Below are 13617 nucleotides of genomic sequence, written 5' to 3' on the forward strand. Positions count from 1 at the left end.
TAGAAAGTTTTCATCATACCTTAATCTTGAGTTAATAAATAAATTAACCTATTTCTTAATTCGCTCCTATCATGTTGTCTAAGGTCTGAAGGTGAACACATTATATACTGTTTTTCTATATATCAATAAACCATCATATCTAAACACACGCACTTCTTACTTTGTTATGTATTTATGATATACATATACGTATGTATCTAGCGCTTCATTTTCAACGTCTTGTACCACCTATAAAATATCTGGTAAATTTGGTAATATACATAGTTACCAGTCCCCCAATAACTATGATAGATATGCAATAAATATTTAATTTACGAAATAATAACATACTAGTATTTCGCAAACTTCAACGCAATATAGACTCGATGACAAAACACAGTGACGGTCAACAAAGACTCCAATCGACCACAAGTTTGTGGTCGGGCGGGACAATACGACTTGACTGGACGTCTCTGTAAATACCAATTTGTATTAAATTAATTTCAAAATTTTTTTAATGTAAACGAGATTGTTAGAAAGAAATCCTTTAAATGTAGAGACTTCAAATTAATTGAAATATTATTTTACGGAAACCATGACAAAGGTAAAGTCAATTTTAAAAAAAGATAAGTAGACAATATCTTTAGATGATGTGAGTAAAAGTTGACTTCGGGATACATTTTGAAAAATAAAAAGCCTAACACAAAAGCTTTTATATCCTTGGAATAGAGTATGGTAAATGTGACTCAATTGTTCAAATAGACCAAAGCTATTCAAATTCCGATTAGAATGCAAATTAAGCTAACAATGAATAATTAATTCCAAGCTAGTGTATCGGGCGAAGTAAACAAATATGTTGCAGATAGGGCTACCAATATCAATAATACTGGCTACAAACGACAACCCTGGACGCTTTAGCAGACGAAGAAAAAGAAAGCGGCTCTTATTTATCCCCGCTATCTTAATTTAGAACCTTAAGTAAGAGGTGACTCTTAGACAACACGCTGGCACTTGTATGGATCTTTGAATTTTTTCGCAGATATGTATAGTATCACAATGTTTTCCTGCACATGTAACGTCGGATATGCTCGAAGGGTGGCAGCCCTACTTCGGTACGGCAATTAAACATTGATTAGAAGACGTGTCGTCGCTACAATGAACCTCTTTAAACTAATTGAATTGTACTGTACCAGTTGTATTCAATTTGTTAAAGGCAATTATAAAATGCCGTCAAGTTTTGAACCGGTATATTATTGCTGTCTGCGTTTCCACTGATAAAACATGCGTAAAAAACAATATTCTCTCTTATTCTCTTAATAAAGTCAATGAGCAATATGTTTAAATAAGTGATTTGATTGATGTGTAGCTTTCAATTATTTGTTGTAGAACATAGTCTGGAAGAACACATAGGTTAATAATTTTTTTAATCCCGCACGCGGAGTTACTAACGAATGCTAGTAGAAAATAAATCTTAGCCAACTAATCCTTTATTACGCGTTAACACAACCTCGTAATAGGCAGCATTCATCTATATCATGTTACAGCTATTGTTACGAAAGATAAATGTTTTGTATCATATTATTAATGACTAGCTATCAGCATCTTTACAACCTTCTTTATAACTTGTATGGATGTAAAAGAAGCGAGAGAGGTGTTTCAGGACCGAGCCAAACGAAGATCTGTAATCTTTGTGTACCCTCTGAGTTACGGGCGTAAGTTATGTTGTTTTTGACAAATTCAATTAGTGGTTCGTGATATTAGCACATGTTAGCACTTCCGTTTTATAGTCTTTTTTTTATTATAACATAAGGTGGCAAACGAGCAAACGGCCATCTGGATTCGCCGTAGCGAGTCAACCGTTGCCCATAGACATCCGCAAATGCAGATGCGTTGCCTACCTTTAATCAACGGAGGAGGGGACGCACATAAAGAAGATATTTCTCCTTCCTATGAGTCCCCTTTTCCGCCAAATCCACTTCCCCTTCCCATCGTTTCCTAATAAGAAAAGGATGGGAAGGGACAGAGGACTAAAATTAGGCCTTCCGGTACCACACTCATCAGACGAAACGCGGAATTGCTTTCACTTCACGCCTGTCTTCTGTCTTATTGTGCTTGTAATATTTAGTCTATTAGATAAATCACTTCAAGCTAAAATTTATATATATATTTTTCGACACGGGTTTATTGTAAATATTTCGCTTTAATTAAGTGTACTTATAGGAAATACCGAAGTGTTGATTGAGTTGGAACATACGATGCCCTACTTTCAGCTTAACGTTACCTGTGGAATCTCAAATACACGCGTTCGTAAAACATTTTTCAACTAAACAATTGTGTAACATTGGTGCTTGATATGGTGCTGTTAGAGTAATTGTGAAGATATTTTAGTAAGCTTCGAAATAACTTTTGTTTGCTAAAAAATATATACTAGTTTTGTTAGATTCTGTGGCAGTTACTTGGTCAATATGTATTAAGAAATTTGTACCAAATTGAACTTTATTACCTTAAACTTAGAGCATATTATGTTATTAATCCTGAGGTATTTGTTACCATCAACATTTAATATTACAAATATGATTCGTCTGTCATCGTCAAAAACATGTTAAATTTCAATCCCACTAATAGGTATCAACACAAGAACACGATACTCGTAAGTTTACCACTGTAACTATTTTCATTCAAATAGACAAGTGTAACAATAACTTTGTTCAGAAAGTTGGGGTGTTAAGTGACACCATAGTCATAATAGACTAACGAGCAATAAAAAATTAGAGGTTTGTTTGTCACAAATAAATTGAATTGTATAAAGGGAGCGAGTAATAACTTTTTATAGCTTTTTCCAAATCTATAGCATAAATATTTCTGACTGCTACACTTTAGTTAGTTTAATGCTTACTTAAACTATTCCTGAACGAAGATTTTTCATTAATTTAATCTAGAAATAATCTTACTAATATTATAAATGCGAATGTTTAGATGAATGGATGGAAGTATGAATGAATGGATAGATGGATGGATGTTTGTTTGTAGGTATCTCCGTAGCGGCTCAACGGATTTTTATAAAATTTGGCACAGATGTAGAACATAGTCTGAAAAGACACACAGGCTACTAATTAAGTTTTATGTTTTAACCAGTCTGAGAGAGTCGCGGGCGACAGCTAATTTTTTCATATAGTTAACCGCGTTGACTTATGAGGAAAAAGGTGACTTAATGATTGTAAAGGATTTTTTTCATGCAGATCATCATCTCCCTGGTCTAATCCCACTAACGTGGGGTCTGCATTTCGCATTTATGATATTATACTAAGACATGCTTTAACTTTCTATTTGTATTATTTATTTTACCAACTTACCGATTTCCTAACGGTGCTTGTAAATTCACAGCGGATCCTTTAACGATAGGATCTCGTCTCTTCTCATTGACATTCAAAATCGAATATCTCCTTGAATAAGTAAGTACACTACACATTTCACTCGCATTAAAAAACTCCATTAAAACTTCCACAGTGTCATTTAAACCATAAACTTCGTTTGTCACATCACTTACACTAGTGTTATCAAAATCCGTTATATTATCAGAACCAGTATTGTTCACTAATTCGTACACACCATTATGCATTGGGCTTGCGTACACATAGACTTTATCTAGTTCTGTATCGTTCTCCGTTTTTATATTTACTTCTTCCGTTCGTGTTACGTTCGAATTGACTTGGTAATCTTGTATAGATGTATACCAAGCTTCTAATACTGCGATGTGAGCGTCCAAATCCCGACATGTTAGCCGGATCTTAGTATTGTGACATCTCTGTTCCTCGACTATTTCTGAAACAAGAATTAAAAAATTACCAAATTGTCTATGCTCTACTATAGCTTTACTAAAGTTTACTGAAGAAGACATTGTTATACTTTAGGAAAATCTTATATATAAAATTCTCGTGACACAATATTCGTTCCCGTACTCCTCCGAAACGGCTTGACCGATTATCACGAAATTTTGTGAGCATATTGAGTAGGTCCGAGAATCGGTCAACATCTATTTTTCATACCCCTATTGAGTTTTATTAACTGTGCGCGGACGGAGTCGCGGGCGACAGCTAGTAGTATACAGGAATATTTTTTATCGTTATGATTTTAAGCTAAATTTAACTATTCGATTTGAAATCATAACGAAAGATTACGTAAGATAAAAATAGTGTTCAAATTTCCCCTTAACCTTACCTTTACAGAAATAAATATACACAGAACATTACAAATAGCCTAGTGTAGTAGTAATCATTTTTATTTCATAATTCTGTTAATGGCAATAAAAGTAACGATACAAATTCGTGCTTTATGATTATTGAGACGATTTTAATGAACGAGAGCTTTTTTATAGCCAATAAAAATAAAAGCAAAACTAAAGTGCTTTTTTAATTCGACTAATTTTAAATTCAACTATAAAAATATGTAAAACATTTAGTAACTATTATAATGTAACTAGCGTAATGAAGTTATTAGTTTTTTGTTTAAGTTTATCGATTTTTTCGGAACATCAAAATAAGTATATTTTCACCCACGAAGAATCGTTGGTCGTATAAAAATTGCAAGCTAATATAATTTTGACCGAATGAATGGTGCATTTTCACCCCTTCATCATTACATCCCTTTCATTTCTATAAAATTTTAAATAAGCCTTACTCGCTCATTCTGACCCCGTTGCATTCCAAATCCAAATCAACGTTACCATGGCAACCATCCAAAAAAGCATTTATTCGTAGGTGTACGCCAACGATTATTGATCTTTGCTCTTGTACAAATACTAAACTATTCCTAACAAAAAAGTGAAAGAAGCATAGAAACTTAGAGCTCAAATTACACTGGCTGTTGCTAATCCAGAATATTAGCGAAGTTAATTTATTTAAGGAATTTAAACTTTGTACTAACGGATTAAAGTACAATTTAGATTAAGTAAGTATATCAGAAGGGACGAAATAGATTTGCTGGATGTTTTAGGGGCTTTGTGCACATCCCGAGGCACTCGACTTCATTACAATATGAAATAGGATAGCGACAAATCGCTTCTTTTGTTAAGCTAAAAGTTTGCATGACTGCAAAAATGAAAGGAAAGGCATCATCCATTGAAATGTTTATAAAAAGATGTTTCAAAAACGGATAAGTTATCAATCATTTTTATCGTTAGTAGATTCAAAGTCGTAAATGTAATATATACTTATACAATGCTAAATTTATTAAACTATGTGTGAGAGAGTAACTATTGATTTCTGAGACAAAAATCTAAATATAAAACAGTGATAACAATATGTTTTATACGGAAATTTCGGTCTCAGAAACCCACGGTAAGTCAAAGATATAAATCACAGATACATTAGTAGGAAACAATAATATATTTTTACATGTGTTATAATCGATATCATAAATTTCCATTTGGCACGTTACCTGGAACACTTAACATAGATACTCTCGACCCACACAATATATGAACGTCATCATGGAAAATCACGAAATAAACAATGTATTACTTTTTTACATTATCCTAGCAATACTAGCTTTTACCCGCGACTCCGCCCGCGCGGAATAAAAAATAGAAAACGGTGTAAAAATTATCCTATGTCCGTTTCCTGGTTCTAAGTTACCTGCCCACCAATTTTCAGTCAAATCGATTCAGCCGTTCTTTAGTTATAAATAGTGTAACTAACACGACTTTCTTTTATATATATAGATTATTAGATGTCGCCCGCGACTCCGTCCGCGCGGATTTATATAAAAACTTACTAAGTAGCCCATGTGTTCTTCCAGACTATGTTCTACATCTGTGCCAAATTTCATCAAGATCCGTTGAGCCTTTTCGGAGATACCTTCTAACAAAATCCATTTAAACTTTCGCCTTTCTTATACAAGTATTAGTAAGATCTTATTGCAAAATTCTAAAACGTGCTCGAAACAAAAGAATAAATGATAATAACACTCTTTCGCTTTCTCTTTTTCATTACCTTGAAAATATTGAGACAACAACAATATCTGTACACATGTTTCTGCAGTGGAAACTCACAATAAAATATAAAACATGTACAATTACCGGAATTAACTAGAGACTTATTAGGTACCCAAACGTGACGGGATTGAGAATAACTCAGTGGAAACCGTTTGAAGCTGATTAATAAAACTAAGGCTTTTGGGGGAGTTAATTAGACGAAATGTGCTCGCAAGTCCCTTATTCCTTTGTACATATTTAATTGCCTTTGATTTTTTACTTTCGTCCTATAAAATGTCCGATTTTAAAATATGCATCGAATAAAAAAATACCATTATTCACTTATTTTAAAACAAAATCGGGATTAATACTTTAGAAAACTACCAGTAAGCTTTCTTTTAAAAGTATTTCTGCCGTCATCCACTGATTTATTTAACGTTTAGAAATTCCCTACTTTAAATTATTCTTTTAAAATTATTAATATAGTAAAAACTTATTACTTTAAAACCACTAGCCAGTCGGTTTACATAGAATTAAAAAAAAAGAAAACCTCAATGGAAATTTTCGAAGCAATATTCATCCATTATACTTAGTACTCTGTGGTATAGCTAGAGGCGATCGCTCATCGCACCGCAGTCTGCTATGGAACGACTGGAATACAAACACTTTATAGGTATATGTATATGTCTCGTTTCTGTTGTCGCAGCGCACGGAAACTGCAGGCTAGATAGTGGTAACACGACACGCTTGCAAAAATGTCCTGCGAAATCTTTTATCATGGTCGTATTTTAAGTTGAAAGTTTTAAAAAATGTCGGAATATTTTGTAGAATTGTTATATACTTGATATCGTATCAAGCGTTACCTCAATAACGAAATTTCATAATATAAATGTAGATGACGACATGACTTGGCCTTATCCCACGAGGTTTTATAAACCTTATAGTTTTTGCTTGGTTTGTTACGTTTTATTTTTTGGTTCCTTAAGTTTTTTTTATTTACATATAAGAGAAGGGGGCAAACGAGCGGCGCGAACACCGAAGTGATCATCGACGCCCATGGACATCCGCAACACTAGGAGAATTGCAGATGCGTTGCCGGCCTTTAAGAAATATATACGCTCGCTTCTTGAAGGACCCCAAGTCGTACTGGTTTCACAACAAATACAGTATCTAGAATCTCAAATCAAACTTTAAAAAAAAACATTTACAAATCTACACATATACTCAGTAGCTTGATTGTCTTAGGAGTGCGTCATAAATCTGATAATGAGATGGTGGATGATTTGAATATGTTCACTTAATTATTAACACTTAACTTATTGAAACATATAAACCACGTATAAAATAACTTATATATTATTTTAAAACCTCGCAAATAGCTTTCCAATTTAACGTTAGAACACGCGCAATATACTCGGAACGGGATACAATTTGAATATTTTATAGGCAGATGTGAGGAGCACAGCATCAGTGTAAAATAACGCTGTACAATGAAGTTAACTATTTGTACATTAAAAAACTAGAATTCGCAAAACAGTGATTTTTAGGTTTTCGTTATCGAAACACATGTTTGAAAACATACAATGCTTCTCACTATCTATGTAAAAATATAAATTATTATTTATATAAATTATTATATAAGGTCACAGTTACAACAAATACACACTAACAAAATTAGTTTCATTCGAACTCGACATAAGACTATGATTATATATTAAAATAGTTTCAATAGAGTAACGAGTAATCATGTGGGGATCAAAACAACGCATCTGTTGCTAAACTATTCAAACTTCGTAACAATGTAGAGCGTTCCCCAACTTGTACTAGAATCTAATAGCAAAATGTCACTCCGTCTGTTAGTTGGAACGCCATTATAAAAATGCAACCCTCAAAAATAGCAAAGCAAAATTATCTGCATTTTTTACACTAAAATTGATAGTACATACAGTATTACGTTGAAGGGGATTAAGATAACCATACATAAAAAATGGTATGTATGATTGTTTGTATGAATTATTAATCATGTAAAATTTCAATACTCTTATTAAACTTTGCTAAAACTTAATCACGATAAAAACATATTCTAAATTCAAAACAAATATATATCAACCGCCAATTTCAGAGTCGTCAATTATAGTTAAGGGCTTCCTTTAGCGTAGATTTATTACTTATTAATTTAAGAATTGATTTTTTACCTTTAATTTAGAAACATCTACACTAAACTGCTTACATAATTATTATCCTTAAAATTTGACGACTAAATTACAATATTTTTTTCAATAAAACTTAAATACGTCTGTTATACATCATACTTATATTATAAATGCGAATGTTTAGATGGATGGATGGATGATTGTTTGAAGGTATCTCCAGAACAGCTCAACGGTTGTTGATGAAATATACCATAAATGTAGAACATAGTCTGTAAGAACACATAGACTACTTATTAAGTTAATTCGGCACGGACAGAGTCGTAACCGACAGCTAGTCTTTCAAAATACAAATATCAGAACATATGGCCAGTAACTTACGAATCGAATGCAATAAAGAGGTCAAAGGGTATAAAATTACTACCAATTATTTATGGAGATACAATTACATCTCCATAGCGCCGTACAATTGATGTCTAATATATTAAAACTGATTAATCCATTCGATGGTAATGCATTCAACTAAATTAAACTGACAATCGATTAATTCTTATTGAATCTCCATTTGACATAATGTTAGTAGGAATTCACCTGTTTTGAATTGTTATGTAAATTAACCGACAATTTTCATTGTAGAAATAGCTTCACTGTTAAAGATATTTATTTCCTACCCATTTCGACAAAATTTTAGATGTCACTCAATGTGCAATAAGGTCGAATATTTGTCATCCATAATATCAAACTATTATGGTGACAGTTATCTTTGTAGTCGAGAAATAAGATAAGACGTTAGTCTTTATTCACAGACTCAATTAAAACATGCATGTTTATATGATAAATTTAAAGGTTATAAATTTCCAAAATAAATATTAGACAATAAATGACATTGTCTGTCAGTGAAATGTTAATATTAATTTCAGCATTGACATTCAATCCTAATGTTATTCTTTGCATGTAGAAAGCAAATTAAATTCTTTGACTGTACATGAATAGCTAAATTTCCCCTACAAAAAAATATAAAATAGATAAATAAACTACTTTGAAATACCTCAAAAATTACTCATTATTTTTTTACATTCCCTAGGTAATAAGCACCTTTAGTATAAAAAAAAATACTATTTATCCCTCCCCCCATATATTTAGCTTAGGTCGTAGGGCTGGCGACACTTTTGACGCCAAGGCGTTGACACTGACACAACTTAAAATATTATACTCAATTTACCTATATATCCATTAACAGCAATAACATAAAAAGTCATAAAAAGAAATCCAACATGAGCGCATACGCGAGATTCCTTCACCATTTTTCCGAATTCACCTCCTCCTTCAACATTTTCCACCAAGACATTACACAGGAAAAACAATCGACCACATAGTTAGTAAAACACGTCCCATTTAAATTAATCAGGTCATCGACTTGTCATTGTTAATGTAAATTGGATTAAAGGTAGAGCGTCTACGAGTGTGATTACGTGCGTTTGCGAATAACGCACAATACGACCGCTTTCCACGAAAGCTCGCGTGATACTGAATTTCCAATAGGTAGTGATGCATTTCGTAGCATTTCGTAGAGCCTAGATTTGGAAAAACCGAAGTACATCGATCGAAATTATATGTAACATATAATTTTTATAAATTCAAGTTACGTAATTTGTCTACATCGTAAGAATAGCTACGAAGTGTGTGACCGTATTAAGTCTTTGAAATTCAATGTTAGTTAATTAGTTTGATTCAAGACTATCAATACAGTTCTCAAGAATGCATCGGCCATTGAAGTTAATACCAATGGGAATCAATTCATTAGGCGTCAGTTACGTGCGTAATGCTCGTGAGACTCATATTGTAATTAAGCTACGAATTTTGTTATTTAAAACACGTTCACTTAAGTATGCAATTAAACAGATCAGTAGTTTAAAAGACTAGACGAAGATGCTTTGCTTTCCAATTAGAACGTCCAAACTGTGACGTATGCACGGTGTATAGTGTTAGAACTACTAATGAATCTAACATACTCGTCGATTTTGATAACCTATGCTAAGATTAAGAAGTGTTTTATAATTTTCACTGCCGAAACACAAAGTAAAAATACTACTACATAATGTTATTACGAGTGCATTTATTATAATAACTGCAACCTTTTTCAGTTTCAATTTTTTATCCGGGCATAATCGAAGTTATTCTGGCGTACGATAAGCCGCTGCACATCACGCTGTAATCCCTTTACGACACATAATTAATGGTATTTCAATATTACGTACTGTCTTATCTCTTCAATGTTTAAAAACTAGAAAAAAAAACTTTTTTTAATTATATAATTATGTAAGATTTGTTTAAATGGTTACTGTTAAATACAAAGCTACAAATGCGAAAGTAGTTTATTTGTAAGAAAGCGACAAAAAAATAATTAAAAACAAAGTTTTCTGTCTAAACTGCTAATTGAGTCTGTAAAAGCTATTTTTTTCTACATGAACTGTATTGAGGTCGTAAGAATGAATTCAATGATATACGTTCGGTATTTGATAGATGTTCACACGAATTGTGTTTATGAAACAAAGCGATGTTTTGCATATTTGATATTGTTTATAAAAACACTCATCTCAAAGGAAGCAACAAAATACAGTAGAGGCATATTTACTAAAGATGTTTGTCTTATTTTCATCGCTGAAGTCTATACTTTTCATGTTTATTTTAATGAAATGAGATTTTAAGTGACATAAAAGAAACAGAAGAAAACGGCGTATTGGAACTGAACAAAGATCTTTGCAAAACGAAATCTAAAAAAAAAATTATCTTCACATCTGCTTTATCTTAGTTCTACGAACTAATTGTTGTATAATTTTCATATACAAAATGTAACTATCTAACTGTATTTACTCTAACATTTTATATATTAATAGCTTGCTCCGTCCGCGCAGTTTAAAAAACTTAATAGGGGTATGAACAATAAATAGTAGCCGATTCTCAGACATACTGAATATGGATATAAAATATTATAAAAATCGGTTAAACCGTTTCGAAGTAATGTGGTAACTAACATTGTGATACGAAAATGTTGTATTTAAGATTGCTCTATTCTAGTCTGACATTGATTCTAAGACAGAAAATGTTTTATAGTTTCGTTTATTTCAACAATTTAAATAAAACACTGAATGTTTTGTTGTAAATTAAGCAAGACTTTATGACCCAAAGGAAAGAAAGTATTATTTATCTAACTGATGTTGTCATGTCACGTGGTTCAAAATAATATCATCCTGCCCTAGAGAAGTTCAACAGCGACACTACACGGTTTTTTTATTGCATTCTAAACATTTGGCACTGCTTATTTTTATACATATAAGTATAAGTACATATGTACATTTGGATCTTTTTACACAGATATTTTAGACATTTTGTATTTTTCTCTGATAATATTTGTTATTTGCTACTCGCATTTTAATGTAAATAATTAAGATGCTAACGTATTAAAGTTGTTTTCCAAAAAAAACCTATTAACTAACCTATATTTCAAATTTTATACATTTTTTATTAATACAGACAAAGGCAAAAGTTAATGTAATATTTTAAAGAATAAATAATTATTAAATCAATCAATGCCACTAAAATACATTGAACCCGCCTTTTAACTTGAAAACGTCACGAATAATAAAGCTCCCACTTAGTACATGTCGAGTCCTTGTCCGCAGCACCGCAAGGGATCGTGAAAAATTATTTCCATCGTCTTTGACAGAAAAGCTACAACTTTCAAAATTAGTTGGTACTTTTTAACCTAAAATAACCTTTAAGATTAAAAACTACTTCACCGTAGGTTACTGAGACCGAAATCTAGGTTTAAAAATATAGTCACCCATGCTTTGTCAAATGCAATGGGATGACGCTATGTTTTATATGGAGGTTTTGATCTCAGAAACCGACAATTAGTCACTTCTTAATTAAGTAATTCACTTAGGACATAACAAGAAAAGAGCGGACGACCCTCTTAAAGATCAGCAACGCACATACGGTTCCTCTGGTGTTGCGAATGTCCATAGAGTCGGGTCAATATTAGGCAATCCGATGCTCGTTTGCTCCCTTCTCCTATCAAAAAAACTGCAAACATAAATACGCAAAACATATAACTCCCCTGTCAGTTTAACAAAAAATAAGCTTTAATTAAAATTCTCCCTTTATACAATGTTAAAATTTTGTTCATTTCGCAGCCTCGTTGTTTAGATGAGGATCCGTGTGGCGCTAGCGTCGCGTGGATGTGTTAATTAAAATCCTGCCACGTATTCCCCTCGGTTGAAAAGAACGTGGGAAAGAAAAATGAGCCGAACTTATGCATAATCTGTGAGAGTTTCATCGGTGGATATTTTCAGGTTATCTTTATTTAAAACTTCATGCTTTCAGTATATGACGAAATATTTTTTTACAAATTGGCAATATAGCTTTCACATACACGTAAGTTTTCTACTGTTGTTATCTGCGGACTGAACGGTTTTACGGATTTTTAAGATTAGAATTTCGATTTGATATTGACCGAAGTATCATTTCCACTTCCTTTTGTCCTACATTACATTAAGGAATAGCATGAGCACCACATGTGTAACTACATCCTGTTGACCTGCTAAAATATTCTCATCGTTATGACTTACTGTGTTGTTATTTAAAAAATAACTGTTAATTGTTTGTAATATTAAATTATAATAAGAAAATAAAAGATGAGAAATACATAGTAGTACATAGTACAGTTTTAAATGCGTAAAACCTAATCTTTGTAAAGTCAAAAGATACAGTTTAAGGCTTTTAAAAATGTACTGTTTTATCCACTAATTTATTTTCCTCCTTAATAATAATTGAACACAAATATTACTTAAATTATTATTAACTTTAACGATTAATACAACGTTATCATCACAAACTTAACCCTTTCTTCAATTAGCACATATAACAATAACGTTCAAATGACGACATATACACTGTAAAAAGAAAAAAACAAACATAAAAGTAAATCATTTTAACGAACGTCATCAACAGTTATTACTGTAAACGCAGCGTAACGACATAAAATGTTAGCGACGCATAACTATTTCGACTATGTCCAGTCAAATAATTAGGCTCTTCGTACACGAGACAATGTAAATCTTCAAAACCCGACGATTTTAGTCGCTAAAGGACTTACACGATGCAATATCATAGGTGTTCGTACACAGCGGGCGTCGCCGACATTTCTATCTATCAAGATCGTGAGATAAGTTGCTGCAATTTTCAAGATGACGGAAAAAATCTAAACATTCGCCATGCCTGTACTGACCGAATAGACAAATCGCGTCAACGATTCAACGTCTTGTGTACAGAGCGCGCGCATCGCGATGCTCGAGACGCAACTATATAATATTAGTTTCAACGATTTACATTGTCCTGTGTACGAAGGCCCTTAAAGTCACTACTTACGATCGAGTATCGTACAGCAAACTGTCACATTAAGAGCTATAATTTAGCATTTTTGTAGGTTTGCAAGACAATTTTCAACCTAATTGC

At 32.5% G+C, this 13617-nt stretch overlaps 1 protein-coding gene across 2 annotated transcripts in view; it reads right to left on the bottom strand.

Annotated features, from left to right (window-relative positions):
* Positions 1-9606, bottom strand: part of LOC106714286 — a 53927-nt gene extending 44321 nt beyond the window's left edge. For both annotated transcript variants that reach the window (XM_045677832.1, XM_014507289.2), the window contains exons 1-2: positions 9323-9606; positions 3333-3801 (exon numbers count right to left, since the gene is read on the bottom strand). In XM_045677832.1, the coding sequence (XP_045533788.1) occupies positions 3333-3801; positions 9323-9404 (551 nt within the window). In that variant the 5' untranslated portion in view covers positions 9405-9606. The remainder of the gene's footprint in view (positions 1-3332; positions 3802-9322) is intronic.
* Between the last annotated feature and the right edge of the window lie 4011 nt (positions 9607-13617).

The sequence above is a fragment of the Papilio machaon genome, chromosome 1, assembly GCF_912999745.1.
Source record: "Papilio machaon chromosome 1, ilPapMach1.1, whole genome shotgun sequence".
NCBI lineage: Eukaryota > Metazoa > Arthropoda > Insecta > Lepidoptera > Papilionidae > Papilio > Papilio machaon.